Raw genomic sequence first — 16,996 nt, 5'->3', positions numbered from 1 at the left:
ACTGAGAAAACATCCTCATTTACCTCAACGACCTGGGGAATAGTTACAGGGGAGAGGAGGGGGATGAATAAGACAACTGTAAACTGGGGATTATTCAGTGACGGTCAGATTGGGAATGTAGCCAGGACACCAGGGTTAACACCCCTACTCTTATGATAAGTGCTATTGGATCTTTAATGACATCAGAGTCAGGACACCTGTTTAACATCCCATCTGAAAGACAGCACCCTGCACAGGGCAGTGTCCCCAATCACTGCACTGGGGTATTAGGATATGCTTTAGACCAGAGGAGAGAGTGCCTCCTACTGGCCCTTCAACAACACCTGGTCTCCCATCCAGTGACTCAACAGGACCATCCCTGCTTAGCTTCAGAAGCAAGCCAGCAGTGGTATGCTGCTGGCTAAGGTTAGGTTACAATCAGTAGCTGTCTGACTTTATTAGGCAGCTAATTTTCACACCATAAATTCTATTTGATCAGTTAAGTTGGCTAATGTTGCTCAACATTTCTCTGGCTAGCTAACAGATAATTTGATCGAGCTAGTAAGACACTTAACAATGCCAACAATACTGGTTCCACCACACTTTCTCCCTCACCTCAAACTTTCCAAATGCCAGTTGTTTTTCAGTTACAGCTCATGAAGTATGCTTCATCACCTTGTCTTCGTGGTCAAGCTTCTCACCTACCTCGTCGATATCATTTAGGAGACGCGCTGTTGTAAATTAATAACTGTCAAATTGCCATTCTACTCTCTTTCCAGAGAGCACGCTGATGCTGTAACTATTACATTGGTTGTATTTCCTCTCTTCAGGCACATGCTGCATTCTGTTGTTATGTGAACGATTTGCTGAGCGTTGGATTCAGCCACTATTGTTCCAAAGGCACATCACTCGTTGGCATACAGCCAGTAGTCATCCAAAGGCCCCCCCCACCCACCCAAACTTGTCTCATCGGATCTACACAAATCACTTAGGTCACCTATTTTGATCCCTTTGGGGGATCATCCAAAAGCAAATTTCACTGAAAGGTGAAGTTTGCATCCCTGATAGTGGTGGCTGCATCATGTTATGGGTATGCTTGTATTCATTAACTGGGTAGTTTTTCAGGATAAAAAAAACCCAACTAAAAACAGACTGGAGCTAACCACAGGCCTGGTTTAGTCTGCTTTCCACCAGACAATGGGTAGATGAATTCACCTTTCAGCAGGACAATAACCTAAAACACAAAACCAAATCTACACTGGAGTTGCTTACCAAGAAGACAGAGAACGTTCGAGTGGCCGAATTACAGTTTTGACTTAAATCTGCTATAAAATATATGGCAAGACCTGAAAATGGTCGTCTAGCAATGATCAACAGAGTTGAAGAACTCAAAAAAAGACCAAAAGAAAATATTGTGCAATCCAGGTATAGACTTACCCAGACAGACTCACCGCTGTAATCACTGCCAAAGGTGATTCTAACATTTATTGACTCAAGATCTATTTTCTCATGTTTTATTTTTATACAAATGCAAAAAAAAAACAACAACATTACAGTTGAAACAGTCCTTAGGATAGTGGGCCCTTATGGAAGCCAGTTCCCTGCTGAGGAGAAAGTAGAGTAGTAAGGATTGTCTGTGGGTCAGCTGTCTTTCTTCTTGGCCTTGAGGAAGGGCTGGTGTAGCACGTCATAGAGACGTCTGGCCTGTAGGACACAGCAAACACACACCACTCAATAATGCAAGGAGACTAACTAAGGAAAACAAGACACTGTTTGAGGATATATTTTCCTAAATTGGTTTGAAATAACCATCAACGTTTGGAAATAATCACACTGAATTATAATAATTAAAATGTTGGAAGGTCATATTTTAAAAATCAAGGGAACACTATTCCCTCTCTTTCTGTCAAACACCCCCCATCCTCCACCCATCCCTCCACCCATCCATATATCCCTCTACCCATCTCTCCACCCATCCATATATCCCTCTACCCATCCCTCCACCCCTCTACCCATCCATATATCCCTCTACCCATCCCTCTACCCATCCCTCCACCCATCCCTCCACCCCTCTACCCATCCATATATCCCTCTACCCATCCCTCCACCCATCCCTCTACCCCTCTACCCATCCATATATCCCTCTACCCCTCTACCCATCCCTCCACCCATCCTTCCTGCTCACCTTCTGGGGTCCCAGTCCAGGACAGAGAACCAGGTCCTCCTTAGTTGCAGTGATGATCCCCTCTAAGGACTGAGAAAAAAGACCATCTCTCAGCTCAACTCAAGACAATTCATTTGAGTACATCAGCACGGTTCATTTCAATATATAATGAAAGCCTCTTACAGAGAAGGTTGACAGCAGAGTGATCGAGTCAGTCTTGTTGACAGACTTCACAGTGGTCAGACAGTCCGTCACCTGTGGGACGGGAGAGAGTGGGGAGGGGAGAGGGTGGGGACGGGAGAGAGTAGGGATGGGAGAGAGTGGGTTATTAGGCAAAACTGCTAAGATGTTACTGAGTTACAGTTCCTATGAAAGAAAATCAGTCAATTGAAATAAATGAATAAATTTATTCAATTAGGCCCTAATCTGTGTTGGTCACATGACTGGGAATACAGATACGCATGTCGGTCAAAGACACCATTAAAATATAATAAAATAATATTAAAATTTAACAATAATAATTCTGAAAGTCAGTATCTGGTGCGACCACCATGTGCCTCATGCCGTGTGACAACTCCTTCACATATAGTTGATCAGGTTGTTAGTTGTCCCACTCTCCTTGCTGGAATATTGGTGTGAACTGGAACACGCTGTCGAACAAGTCTATCCAGAGCATCCCAAACTTAATAAACGGGTGGCATGTTTATTTAAAAAACGGGTGTTATCGGTTATCTCTGCGCATTCAAATTGCCATCGTAAAAAAATGCAATTGTGTTTGTTGTCCGTAGCTTATGCCTCTGCCCCATACCATAACCCCACCATGGGGCACTCTGTTCACAATCAGTTCGCCCACACAACGCCATACACGCTTTGCAATCTCCCCGCTAAAGATGAAACTGGGATTCATCTGTGAAAAGCCCCTTCTCCAGTGCCCAGCAAAAGTGAGCATTTGCCCACTGAAATCGGTTACAACGCCAAACTACGGTCAGAACAAGACCCTGGTGAAGATGACGAGCACACAGATGAGCTTCCTGAGACAGTTTCTGACAGATTTGTGCAGAAATTCTTTGGCTGTTTAAACCCACAGTTTCATCAGCTGTCCGGGTGGCTGGTCTCATGCGTTTACGCAGGTGAAGAAGCAGGATGTGGAGGTCCTGGGTTGTCGTGGTTACACGTGGTCTGTGGTTGTGAGGCCAGTTGGACGTACTGCCAAATTCTTCGAAACGATGTCGGAGGCGGCTTATGGTAGAGAAATTAACATTAAATTATCTGGCAACGGCTCTGGTGGACATTCCTGCAGTCAGCATGCCCATTGCACAACCCCTTAAAACATCTATTGTGTTGTGTGACAAAACTGCACATTTTAGAGTGGCCTTTTATTGTCCCCCAGCACAAGGTGCACATGTGTAATAATCATGCTAATCATGCTGTACTCAGCTTCTTGATATGCCACACCTGTCAGGTAGGTAGATGGATTATCTTGGCAAAGGAGAAATTATCACTGACAGGGATGTAAACACATTTGTGCACAACATTGAGGAGAAATGCGATTTTTGTGTATAAGGAGCATTTCTGGGATATTTTACTTCAGCTCATGAAACATGGGACCAACAATTTACATTTTGCGTTTATATTTTTTGTTCAGTGTATTAATATGACTGTTGGTTATTGCCCATAATGGCTCAGACCTTCGACAGGTAGTCTTTCTCCACATGTTCCTTCAGCAGATCAGCTGGTTTCTTCTCATAGGACTTGTACGTCTCCAGGTAACGTCCCGCCTCCTCTGGACTGTTAAGAAAAACAAGTTCCAACTTAGAATCTTCACTCTCAAACATTGTCATTACATAGTAAGGAATGGAGAGGGTTACCGCCAGGCCAGGGGTGAGAGAGTTACCTCCAGGGGTGAGAGAGTTCCCACCAGGCCAGGGATGAGAGGGTTCCCACCAGGCCAGGGGTGAGAGGGTTCCCACCAGGCCAGGGGTGAGAGAGTTACCTCCAGGGGTGAGAGAGTTCCCACCAGGCCAGGGATGAGAGGGTTCCCACCAGGCCAGGGGTGAGAGGGTTACCTCCAGGCCAGGGGTGAGAGGGTTACCGCCAGGGGTGAGAGAGTTACGTCCAGGGATGAGAGGGTTCCCACCAGGCCAGGGGTGAGAGGGTTCCCACCAGGCCAGGGGTGAGAGGGTTCCCACCAGGCCAGGGGTGAGAGGGTTCCCACCAGGCCAGGGGTGAGAGGGTTCCCACCAGGCCAGGGGTGAGAGGGTTCCCAGGCCAGGCCAGGGGGGTGAGAGGGTTCCCTCCAGGCCAGGGGTGAGAGGGTTACCTCCAGGCCAGGGGTGAGAGGGTTACCTCCAGGCCAGGGGTGAGAGGGTTACCTCCAGGCCAGGGGTGAGAGGGTTACCTCCAGGCCAGGGGTGAGAGGGTTACCTCCAGGCCAGGGGTGAGAGGGTTACCTCCAGGCCAGGGGTGAGAGGGTTACCTCCAGGCCAGGGGTGAGAGGGTTACCTCCAGGCCAGGGGTGAGAGGGTTACCTCCAGGCCAGGGGTGAGAGGGTTACCTCCAGGCCAGGGGTGAGAGGGTTACCTCCAGGCCAGGGGTGAGAGGGTTACCTCCAGGCCATGGGTGAGAGGGTTACCGCCAGGCCATGGGTGAGAGGGTTACCGCCAGGGTGAGAGGGTTACCGCCAGGCCAGGGGTGAGAGGGTTACCTCCAGGCCAGGATGAGAGTGCAGTCAGCCATGATACAGATACGAGCCAGCTCTTTCAGAGAATGGTGAGGGTCTTTCTGCAAAACACCACCAGGGAGAGTGGGGACGGGAGAGAGTGGGGACGGGAGAGAGACGGGGGGACGGGAGAGGGTGGGGACGGGAGAGGGTGGGGACGGGAGAGGGTGGGAACGGGAGAGGGTGGGGTATTAGGCAAATCTGCAATGTGTAAAACTGAAAAATGATCAGAATAAAAGTACTTTTACACTATAATCATGACCTCTAATTAAATTAATCAATAAATGAGGAGAAAAAAACTATTTTCTAGTCTCACCACATCAACTAACACCAGTAGAACCCTGAGGGTGAAGGTCTGGCCCAACAGTTTGAGACGGTCGTGGATGTAGTTGGGGTTGAGGTTGTGGTACCTCAGACTGCCGGTCCAACAAGGAGCAAGAACAGTACAACGGAGACAACACCAACAGGCCAGGACAACACCAACAGGCAAGGACAACACCAACAGGCCAGGACAACACCAACAGGCAAGGACAACACCAACAGGCAAGGACAACACCAACAGGCCAGGACAACACCAACAGGCAAGGACAACACCAACAGGCCAGGACACAAATACAAGAGGGAGATACTATGAGAACCTCTTCCATTAGAACATGAGTAGCAAATGTCACCATTGTTTGTTCCAGAGAAGCCGTTACATAACATAGCATAGCATAGCATAACATAGCATAGCAACATTTACGTGAAGGTGTAAAGGTTCACAGAATAAAACAACAAGAAAAGAACAGAAGTGGCAAGCGGCTACTCACTAACTAGGTGAGAGGTGAGCATGTATAACAGGTTTCAGTGGAACAGAAAAGGCCACATCACACACACACGGTAAAAATTCCATAAAGCATGTATTGCGCACACACAGAGACCTGAGGAAGAGAGCGCAGGTCGTCTGCCCCAGGACATAGTCGGGGACCACGTCTCCAAACTCCCAAGGCACACTCCTCACAAATTTCAAAATGGGGTTTCCTCTCTGCACAATAACAACCAAGGTGTGAAGATGAATTAGTAAGACAACACTTCAAAGCTTTCTTAAGTTATTGATAAATAACTTATTGATAATAAGTTATAAGTTATTGATGTAATGTCTTTGTTCTCCCTGAATTATTATGTTGGTAAGACTGTTACATCCATCACTCTTACCTGTCTGGGGCTGACTATGATACTATTACCAGATCCCACTGGTTTAGGATGACCTAGGATGTTGCTGCCCTCTGACCCTTGACCCTCCCCCTGCTTCTGCTCAGTCCCAGCCCTCTGCCCCTCCTCTCCCTGTGTAATCCCTGGTGGTCCACCAGACCCCGGATCCTTGGTCCCCTGGGCCCGAGGCCTCTCACACCCCACAGAGGACGACGACGACGTCACATCAGGCCCACCTTGTGCTCCTTGACAGGGACCCTGCTTCAAACTACCCGTGTCTGTATCTATCCCTGTCCCCGTTCCTGCAGCCGCCCTGGACAGCTCCACTCTCTGTGGAACTGAGGGGACTCGCTGAGGTGCATGGCCTTTGCTCTGGACAATGAACTCTGCGTAGGATAGTGGTTGGCCAGCAGACGACGGGGGTGCAGGCTGAGCTTTGGTCTCAGAGGTGGTTGATGATGATGATGATGATGCACTCTGGCCTGCCTTAGAGGAGGGCTGGAACAGGGGTTTCACCTGCAAGAGAACCCAGGTGGGTGGCTTTGTTAACCATGTGCCCATGCAGTTCTCCAACATGTGACATATGCAATGTGTATTGCAACGCTCTACAATCAAAGCCAAGATGGAAAGTTATGAATATTGTATAGAGGTCCAAAACCCTACAACGGAAAAACTGTATTTTTCAACCACTTGCTACCTTCAACCTTCCTTGTAGGTGTAACTACAATAACAATTAACGTTACGTCTTAGTAATTTAGCGAGCTGACTTTACTTTACTAATGTCAAAAGGACTAGAGGTTTGAGGGACTGGTTGTCTGTCTGCAACCAAATAAAACAATCTGGACAGAAAATAGACCCGTTTCCAGACTATTTCAGGACACCAAATATCTCTACTGTAGCTTTGGTCAGCACTACTAACTTAGCTAGATCGCTAACAAGACTAGGATAGTCTCTTTTTTGTACTTTAACCATTTGTACATCGTTATAACACTGTATATATACACACCGAATGACATGTGTAATGTCTTTGTTCTTTTGGAACTTCTGTGATGTTTACTGTTCATTTGTATTGTTTATTTCACTAGTGTATATTCCCTTCACTTGTTTTGGCAATGTCAGCACATGTTTCCCATTACTATAAAGCCCCTCTGAATTGACTAGTTAGTTAGCCTACACCCCTGAAACATAGCTGGTGATGAACTAACTCATTCATTAGCGATTTACTTACCGGGGCTCTTTCTTTTGTGAAGGCAGAGTCGTCTAGGTTGATATTAAACCTCTTTTTTTCCATATTTGAATCAAATACATGCCTCTAGCTATCCACATAGCTAACTGTCGCTCTGGTTTTGACGACCACTGCGGAGCGTCGAAAATGTCAACCAGGCATGACTTTCTGCTGTTGATCAAAGAGTAATCGATTCCACTACCGGTATTTCCATTATCTGTCAGCAGAGGACGCAAGAGTTCCACATCAGGACTAGGGTTCGTCGACCTGAACGCATTTCTGATGGTGTGTTTTGAACATTGTCAGAGCATTGCAGCCCCAACCTCCGAAAGTACTTTTTTTAAAGAAGGAAAAGAGCCTGGAGGAAAATCCCTTGAGAAACGACAGCTAAGTGTGTCAACATCTTCAATTGTAGGCTACTAAGGAAAGAGACAGACACCAAAGCTATATGATTCCTTTGCTGAAGGATAATGAAGTGGAAGCCCCATGGCTGTCACTCTGGGGTGTGAAACCTCAAGACGCAGGAGTCAGTCACAGGCAGCAGCACAGGGTGATGGTTGACTTTGAGATGGTAGGCCTATGAAACTGTGCATGATCTTCCAATTGTACTCATCACTATTTTGTGGTCGGCCCAAAAATGAATGTTCGTCATCGATTCATTTTATTTATTTTAATTCATTTTATTTAACCAGGTAGGCTAGATAAGAACAAGTTCTCATTTGCAACTGCGACCTGGCCAAGAGAAAGCAAAGCAGTTCGACACATACAACAACAACAACAACAGAGTTACACATGGAATAAACAAACATACAATCAATAATACAGTAGAAAAATCTATATACAGCATATGCAAATGATGTGATAATAATGAGACAATCAGTGCCTATTAATGAGTATAGGCTATTGTGTAATGCTTGTGAATATAGCCTTTTTGTGTGTGGTACCGGTCCAAAACAAACTATTAATCAGTGATACGAGCCACATGTCTGTACGTGCACAGATAGGGCTCTACCTGTGTAGAGCACATGCCCCTTTGCCTTTACTGTGCCCTGTTAGGTGGTGGTAAATTGGTTGAGAGAATACCAAGAGTGTGCAAAGCTGTCGTAAAGGCAAAGGGTGGCTACTTTGAAGATTTTCAAATATAAAATATATTTGTTTAACACTTGTTTTGGTTACTACAAGATTCCATATGTGTTATTTCATAGTTTTGATGTCTTCACGATTATTCTACAATGTAGAAAATAGTAAAAAAAAAAAAAAAATAAAGAAAACTCCTTATGAAATGAGTAGGTGTGTCCAAACTTTTGATTGGCACTGTATATAGTACATATATTTTTTGTCGAAGTTGTTCTGCCCAGAACTCGTCCTTAAATTCTCATCTACGCTTCAGAACCAAAAAGTTGATTGTTGACCAGTCATCAGCACGGGCGTGCAAAGGCGTGCGTGCACATCCAGATTACTGACAATAAATCATGTGTTTCATTTCCTCCCGTTTTACCTGGCACAAAAACAGAGTAGGTTTAAGTTTATCGTCCACATAAAATACAGTTTAGCATTTTACTACTGACTCCTTGCAGCCAGAACAATAGTCAACCTGGCGATTCGGTTGAACCATTTTTATATTTCAAATAGTCCTAGTGTGGGTGGCAACTAATTGTTTGTATAAAGATTAAACAGCTGTAACATCGCACTGCCTTCAATATTATGGAATGAAATGATGTAACATATTTAGGCTAATTTGTTACGATATAAAGAACAGTTCTACCCGGCTGGCAACGAGTACTCTGCAGGCAGGGTGCCTTCCAACGCGATGGTGCGGTGCAGACAGAGCGTCCTTTCCATCCGATCCTGCAACCCCACTACAAGTAGGTTGGCAGTGGCGGGAAAAGTATCCAATTTCATACTTGAGTAAAAGTATAGATACCTTCATAGAAAATTACTCTGGTAAAAGTGAAAGTTATCCAGTAAAATACTACTTGAGTAAAAGTCTAAAAGTATTCTGGTTTGAAATATACTTAAAAGTATCGTAAGTCAATAGTAATTGTTGAAATATACTTATTCATCAAAAGTAAACGTGTTAATAATTTCATGTTCCTTATATTAAGCAAATCGCCATTATTGCGCCGTTATTTTAATTTATGGATAGCCAGAACACTCCAACACTCAGACATCATTTACAGATAGCCGGGAACACTCCAACACTCAGACATCATTTACAGATAGCCAGTGGCCCCAACACTCAGACATAATTTAAGATAGCCAGAGGACAAACACTCAGACATCATTTACAATGGGATATATATATTCATTATATTATATACTACTTGGGGTAAAAGTCTAATTTACAGATAGCCAGGGGAACACTTCACTGGTTTGAAATATACTTAGACATCATTTACAGATAGTCAGTAAGTCAAACATCATTTACAGATAGCCAGAAACTAACACTCAGACATAATTTACAGATAGGCAGGGGCACACTCCAACATTCAAACATCATTTACAGATAGCCAGGGGAACACACTCAAACATCATTTACATCAAAAGTAAACATGTTAATAATTTCAAATTCAAACATATATTACAGATAGTCAAATCAGACTCAAACATTATTGATAGCCAGGGAACACGCCATTTTAATTTATGGATAGCCAGGGGCACACTCCAACACTCAGACATCATTTACAGATAGCCAGGGGAGCACTCCAACACTCAGACATCATTTACAAATAGCCAGGGGAACACTCCAACATTCAGACATCATTTACAGATAGCCAGGGGAACACTCCAACACTCAGACATCATTTACAGATAGCCAGGGGAACACTCCAACATTCAGACATCATTTACAGATAGCCAGGGGAACACTCCAAAATTCAGACATCATTTACAGATAGCCAGGGGAACACTCCAACACTCAGACATCATTTAGAGATAGCCAGGGGAACACTCCAACATTCAGACATCATTTACAGATAGCCAGGGGAACACTCCAACACTCAGACATCATTGACAGATAGCCAGGGGAACACTCCAACACTCAGACATCATTTACAGATAGCCAGGGGAACACTCCTACACTAGGACATTATTTACAGATAGCCAGGGGCACACTCCAACACTCAGACATAATTTACAGATAGCCAGGGGCAACACTCCAACACTCAGACATAATTTACAGATAGCCAGGGGCAACACTCCAACACTCAGACATCATTTACAGATAGCCAGGGGAACACTCCAACACTCAGACATCATTTACAGATAGCCAGGGGCACACTCCAACACTCAGTGTGCTTGATTGGGTGTGTGGGTGGGTGCTTGAGTGGGTGTGTGGTTGGGTGGGTGCTTTTACAGATTGGGTGTGATGGGGGCACACTGGATAGCCAGGGGTCAGACATCATTTACAGATAGGGTGGTTGGTTGCATCATTTACAGTGGGGGCACACTGTGACATCATTTGGGATAGCCAGGGGTACACTCCAACATTCAGACATCATTTACAGATAGCCAGGGTTAACACTCAGACATCATTTGATAGGTCACTACAACACTCAGACATCATTTACAGATAGAGGGTCCAACACTCAGACATAATTTACAGTCAAAGTTTGAAAACCACTGGGATACATGATAGTGGAAACCAATGGAGTTGTGTTGGATATAGTCATGGTAGGCTATAGTATTTATTACAATCTTCTATTGTTGGCAGGAGTTGTGCTGGTCATTGTTAATAAAGGAAGCGTTTATTCATAATAGTTTAAAAAAAATACTCATCAGATTGTGCTGCTTTCCCCTCTTGTAATAATTGCTCAACAAGTCTGTGACCATGGTTGTGGGCAAAACAATTTATTGAAAAAGGTCTGTTTACGGCCCTGAGTCTTTTATTTTGTTTATTTATTTATTTCACCTTTATTTAACCAGGTAGGCCAGTTGAGAACAAGTTCTCATTTACAACTGCGACCTGGACAAGATAAAACAAAGCAGTGCGACAGACAACAACACAGAGTTACACATGGAATAAACAAACGTACGGTCAATAATACAATACAGTCTGATGGCCTTGAGATAGAAGCTGTTAAACAGCCACCACTAACATTGAGTGGCTGCTGCCAACACACTGACTCAACTCCAGCCACTTTAATAATGGGAATTGATGGGAATTGATGTAAAATATATCGCTAGCCACTTTAAACAATGCTACCTAATATAATGTTTACATACCCTACATTATTTATCTCATATGTATACATATATACTGTACTCTATATAATCTACTGCATCTTTATGTAATACATGTATCACTAGCCACTTTAAACTATGCCACTTTGTTTACATACTCATATCATATGTATATACTGTACTCGATACCATCTTCGGCATCTTTCCTATGCCGCTCTGTACCATCACTCATTCATATATATTTATGTACATATTCTTTATCCTCTTACACTTGTGTGTATAAGGTAGTAGTTTTGGAATTGTTAGCTAGATTACTCGTTGGTTATTACTGCATTGTCGGAACTAGAAGCACAAGCATTTCGCTACACTCGCATTAACATCTGCTAACCATGTGTATGTGACAATTAAAATTTGATTTGATTTGATTTGACAATAGAAAAGTCTAATAACAGTGTGTGCAAATGGAATAAGGAGGTAAGGCAATAAACAGGCCCTGAAGTGATAGATGTGCAGATGAAGATGTGCAAGTAGAAATACTGGTGTGCAAAAGAGCACAAAGTAAATAAAAACAATATGGGGATGTGGTAGGTAGTTGGGTGGGCTAATACAGATGGGCTATGTACAGCTGCAGCGATCGGTTAGCTGCTCAGATAGCTGATGCTTAAAGTTAATGAGGGAGATATAACTCTCCAACTTCAGAATTTTGCAATTCGTTCCAGTCATTGGCAGCAGAGAACTGGAAGGAAAGGCGGCCAAAGTGGGTGTTGGCTGTGTGGATGACCAGTGAGATATACCTGATGGAGTGCATGCTACGGGTGGGTGTTGTTATGGTGACCAGTGAGCTGAGATAAAGCGGAGCTTTACCTAGCAAAGACTTATAGAGGACCTGGAGCCAGTGGGTCTGGCGAAGAATATGTAGTGAAGGCCAGCCAACGGGAACATACAGGTCACAGTGGTGGGTGATATATGGGGCTTTGGTGACAAAACGGATGGCACTGTAATAGACTGTATCCAGTTTGCTGAGTAGAGTGTTGGAGGCTATTTTGTAAATAACATCCCTGAAGTCGGGGATCGGTAGGATAGTCAGTTTTACGAGGGTATGTTTGGCAGCATGAGTGAAGGATGCTTTGTTGCAAAATAGGAAGCCAATTCTAGATTTAGTTTTGGATTGGAGATGTTTAATGTGAGTCTGGATGGAGAGTATACAGTCAGAACTGTCCAGAGTAGTGATGCTGGACGGGCAGGCATGTGCAGCGACCGGTTGAAGAGCATTTAGTTTTGCATTTAAGAGCAGTTGGAGGCCACGGTGTCCAAAGAAGGACCAGAAGTATACAGAATGGTGTCGTCTACGTAGAGGTGGATCATAGACTCATCAGCAGCAAGAGCGACATCATTGATGTATACAGAGAAAAGAGTCAGCCCGAGAATTGAACCCCTTTGCACTCCCATAGAGACTACCAGAGGTCCAGACAACAGGCCCTCTGATTTGACACACTGAGACGCACTGAGAAACCAAGGCTGTTGAGTCTGCCAATAAGAATGTGGTGATTGACAGAGTCGACAGCCTTGGCCAGGTTGATGAATACAGCTGCACAGTATTGTCTCTTTTCGATGGTGGTTATGATATCGTTTAGGACCTTGAGGGTGGCTGAGGTGCACCTGTGACCAGATCGCAAAGCATATTGCATAGTGGAGAGGATATGGTGGGATTCTAAATGGTCGGTGATCTGTTTGTTAACTTGGCTTTCGAAGACCTTAGAAAGGCAGGGTAGGATGGATATAGGTCTGTAAGAGTTTGGGTCTAAAGAGTTTGTCTCCCCCTTTGAAGAGGGGGATGAGCGAGGCAGCATTCCAATCTTTGGGGATCTCAGATGATATGAAAGAGGTTGAACAGGCTAGTAATAGGGGTTGGAACAATTGCGGTGGATAATTTTAGAAAGAGAGGGTCCAGATTGTCTAGCCCGGCTGATGTGTAGGGGTCCAGATTTTGCAGCTCTTTCAGAACATCAGGTATCTGGATTTGGGTGAAGGAGAAATGGACGAGGCTTGGGCAAGTTGCTGTGGGGGGTGCAGGGCTGTTGACCGGGGTAGGGGTAGCCAGCCAGCCGTAGAAGAATGCTTGTTGAAATTCTCAATTTTTGTGGATTTATCGGTTGTAACAGTGTTTCCTAGACTCAGAGCAGTGGGCAGCTGGGAGGAGGTGTTCTTATTCTCCATGGACTTTACAGTGTATTTATCAGTGGTGACAGTGTTTCCTAGACTCAGAGCAGTGGGCAGCTGGGAGGAGGTGTTCTTATTCTCCATGGACTTTACAGTGTATTTATCAGTGGTAACAGTGTTTCCTAGACTCAGAGCAGTGGGCAGCTGGGTGGAGGTGTTCTTATTCTCCATGGGCTTTACAGTGTATTTATCAGTGGTGACAGTGTTTCCTAGACTCAGAGCAGTGGGCAGCTGGGAGGAGGTGTTCTTATTCTCCATGGACTTTACAGTGTATTTATCAGTGGTGACAGTGTTTCCTAGACTCAGAGCAGTGGGCAGCTGGGAGGAGGTGTTCTTATTCTCCATGGACTTTACAGTGTATTTATCAGTGGTGACAGTGTTTCCTAGACTCAGAGCAGTGGGCAGCTGGGAGGAGGTGTTCTTATTCTCCATGGACTTTACAGTGTATTTATCAGTGGTGACAGTGTTTCCTAGACTCAGAGCAGTGGGCAGCTGGGAGGAGGTGTTCTTATTCTCCATGGACTTTACAGTGTATTTATCAGTGGTGACAGTGTTTCCTAGACTCAGAGCAGTGGGCAGCTGGGAGGAGGTGTTCTTATTCTCCATGGACTTTACAGTGTATTTATCAGTGGTGACAGTGTTTCCTAGACTCAGAGCAGTGGGCAGCTGGGAGGAGGTGTTCTTATTCTCCATGGACTTTACAGTGTATTTATCAGTGGTAACAGTGTTTCCTAGACTCAGAGCAGCGGGCAGCTGGGAGGAGGTGTTCTTATTCTCCATGGACTTTACAGTGTTTTATCAGTGGTGACAGTTTTGGAGTTAGAGCTACAGAATGCACATTTCTGTTTGAAAAGCTGGGAGGAGGTGTTCTTATTCTCCATGGACTTTCCTAACTTCCCTGAAAAGTTGTATTCACTGTGGCCATTCGATGCTAATGCAGTAGGCCACAGGATGTTTCCTAGACTCAGAGCTGGCCAAGGGCAGGCAGGTCTGGTGAGTGAACCAAGGGCTATATCTCCATGGACTTTACATTTTTTTTGGAGTTTGTTTAAGATGGTTTGAAAAGCTAGCATTTCCTAAAAAAAAAGGCATCCTCTCATGGGATGAGTTATATCCTAATGCAGTAGGCCACAGGATGTTTATGTGCTGGCCAAGGGCAGATAGGTCTTAGGGATGACAAGGGCTATATCTGTACATTTTTTGAGAGGCAATGAGGCTTATTTAAGATGGTTAGGAAGGCATTTAAAAAAAAAAACTTGGAGGCAAGTTGGTCAGGATGAAATCTATGAGGGTGCCCGTGTTTATGGATTTAGGGTTGTAGGTTCGTTGACAATTTGTGTGCGATTGATGGCATCTAGCTTAGATTGTAGGTCGGCCGGGGTGTTAACCCAGTTTAGGTCACCTAACAGTACAAGCTCTGAACATAGATGGGGGAAATCAATTCACATATGGTGTCCGGGGCACAGCTGGGCAGAAGGTGGGCTATAGAAAGCTTTAACGGTGAGAGACTTGTTTCCGGAAAGGTGGATTTTAAAAGTAGAAGGTCGAATTGTTTGGGTACAGACCTGGATAGTAAGACATAACTCTGTAGGCTATCTCTGCAGTAGATTGCAACTCCTCCCCCTTTGGCAGTTCTATCTTGTTATAGTTAGGGATGGAAATTTCAGGATTTTTGGTGTCCTTCGTGAGCCAGGATTGAGACATGGCTATGTCATCCGGGTTGGCAGAGTGTGCTAAAGCAGTGAATAAAACCAACTTAGGGAGGAGGCTTCTAATGTTAACATGCATGAAACCAAGGCAGAAGTCAACAAATGAGTGCATCTGGGAATGGGAGTGGCTAGCTCCAGGTTAATTGGTGCTTGCTTCGGGACAGTGACGTTATCCAGGAGTAGCCACTCGGGTGGCAGCTAGCTAGCTGTGATGATCCAGGTGGAAAGATTCAGAGCTTGTGGTAGGAATCTGGAGATGTGGAGAAAAAGAAGTCCGGTATGCTCTGGGTTGAATCGCGCTGTGCAGACTGGCAGGAGCTGCCAGAGCTAAAGGTTGGCTGATCACCGCTAGCAGTGGCTAGCTGACGACTAGCTAGTAGCTAGTTAACTGGCTAGCTTCTGTTGAGGGTTCCGGTTCTAAAGTAAAGAAAATAGCAGATCCATACGACATTGGGTGGGGCGGGTTGCAGGAGAGCATGTTGAAGTTGAGGTTAAAAAAATATTTAAAAAATATATAAACAGAAAATGCGAAGAAAAAATATATATACACGGGACACGACAAGACGAAAGCAAAGGAGCCTGACTGCTACACCATCTTGGAAAATATTCTCTTTGAATGGCTCTTTCAAAGCCCAGACCTCATTCCAATTGAGAATCTGTGGTATGACTTAAAGATTGCTGTACACCAGCGGTACCCATCCAACTTGAAGGAGCTGGAGCAGTTTTGCCTGTATAGCTTGCACTGAGCCTGGATAACCACAGGTGAATACTATATAGACTGCACTGAGCCTGGATGACCCCTGGTGTTTACGAAATAGCCTGTATGACCTTGCACTGAGCCTGGATGATCCCTGGTGTATACTATATAGCCTGCACTGAGCCTGCACTGAGCCTGCACTGAGCCTGGATGAACCCTGGTGTATACTATAGAGCCTGCACTGAGCCTGCACTGAGCCTGCACTGAGCCTGCACTGAGCCTGCACTGAGCCTGCACTGAGCCATGAACCCTGGTGTATACTATAGTGCACTGATGTCAGCTCCACCATAACCCTGGAGAGCATGTGGATGACTCTATATAACCTGGAGTGCTCCTGCACTTACTGATCACTGAGCACTGAGCCTAACTGAGCCCTGTCACTTTACCCCCAGCAGCCTTGTGGCCCTGACTGTTAACTAGTTAAAACTAGTTAATGAGGGACTGGCCCTGTGGCCCTAACTCTTAACTAGTTAATTAGGGACCCTGTGGCCCTGACTGACTGCCAGGGTAGGGGGGTAAGTGGATGGTATGGGGGTAGGAGTAGGCCAGGGTAGGGAGGTAAGTGGATAGTAGGGGGATAGGTGTACGCCAGGGTAAGGGGGTAGGTGGATGGTAGGGGGGTAGGTGTAGGCCAGGGTAGGGGGGTAGGTGGAGGCCAGGGTAATGGGGAATGGAGGGTGGCCAACACTGTGCCAGAAAAACAGCGGGGCCCACAGCCAGATGGTGCCAGGCGGCGTCCCCTCCGCACGTGGCTCCGTCCGTTGGCACGCTTGTGACCGCTAAAAATACACCAAGCCCTGATATGACCCTCATGTCCATCACTAGCTAAACGGACCTGTCAGAGAGAGAG

General features: G+C 45.2%; 1 protein-coding gene across 1 annotated transcript; it reads right to left on the bottom strand.

Moving 5' to 3' along the window:
* Positions 1 to 1,479: 1,479 nt before the first annotated feature.
* Positions 1,480 to 7,437, bottom strand: LOC135547704 (DNA excision repair protein ERCC-1-like). Its single transcript, XM_064976945.1, has 9 exons — positions 7,282 to 7,437; positions 6,057 to 6,569; positions 5,783 to 5,886; positions 5,179 to 5,278; positions 4,848 to 4,924; positions 3,832 to 3,931; positions 2,327 to 2,398; positions 2,165 to 2,233; positions 1,480 to 1,683 (listed from the first exon to the last, which is right to left on the bottom strand). Exons 1-9 carry the CDS (start codon positions 7,342 to 7,344, stop codon positions 1,621 to 1,623), a joined length of 1,161 nt encoding a protein of 386 aa, XP_064833017.1. The 5' UTR covers positions 7,345 to 7,437; the 3' UTR covers positions 1,480 to 1,620.
* Positions 7,438 to 16,996: the final 9,559 nt, after the last annotated feature.

The sequence above is a fragment of the Oncorhynchus masou genome, chromosome 10 (genome assembly GCF_036934945.1).
Source record: "Oncorhynchus masou masou isolate Uvic2021 chromosome 10, UVic_Omas_1.1, whole genome shotgun sequence".
Taxonomy (NCBI): Eukaryota; Metazoa; Chordata; class Actinopteri; order Salmoniformes; family Salmonidae; genus Oncorhynchus; species Oncorhynchus masou.
Note: the sequence above shows the minus strand (reverse complement) of the source record. Positions and strands in the feature narration are given on the sequence as shown.

Bases quoted from the DNA above. Each gene is read 5' to 3' on its own strand.
- LOC135547704 (XM_064976945.1), bottom strand. From the start codon at position 7,344: ATGGAAAAAAAGAGGTTTAATATCAACCTAGACGACTCTGCCTTCACA. The intron at 5,887-6,056 runs GTAAGAGTGATG...GTTATTGTGCAG, and splicing joins TCATAGTCAGCCCCAGACAG to AGAGGAAACCCCATTTTGAA. The intron at 3,932-4,847 runs GTAACCCTCTCA...TTTTCTTAACAG, and splicing joins ACTCTCATCCTGGCCTGGAG to TCCAGAGGAGGCGGGACGTT.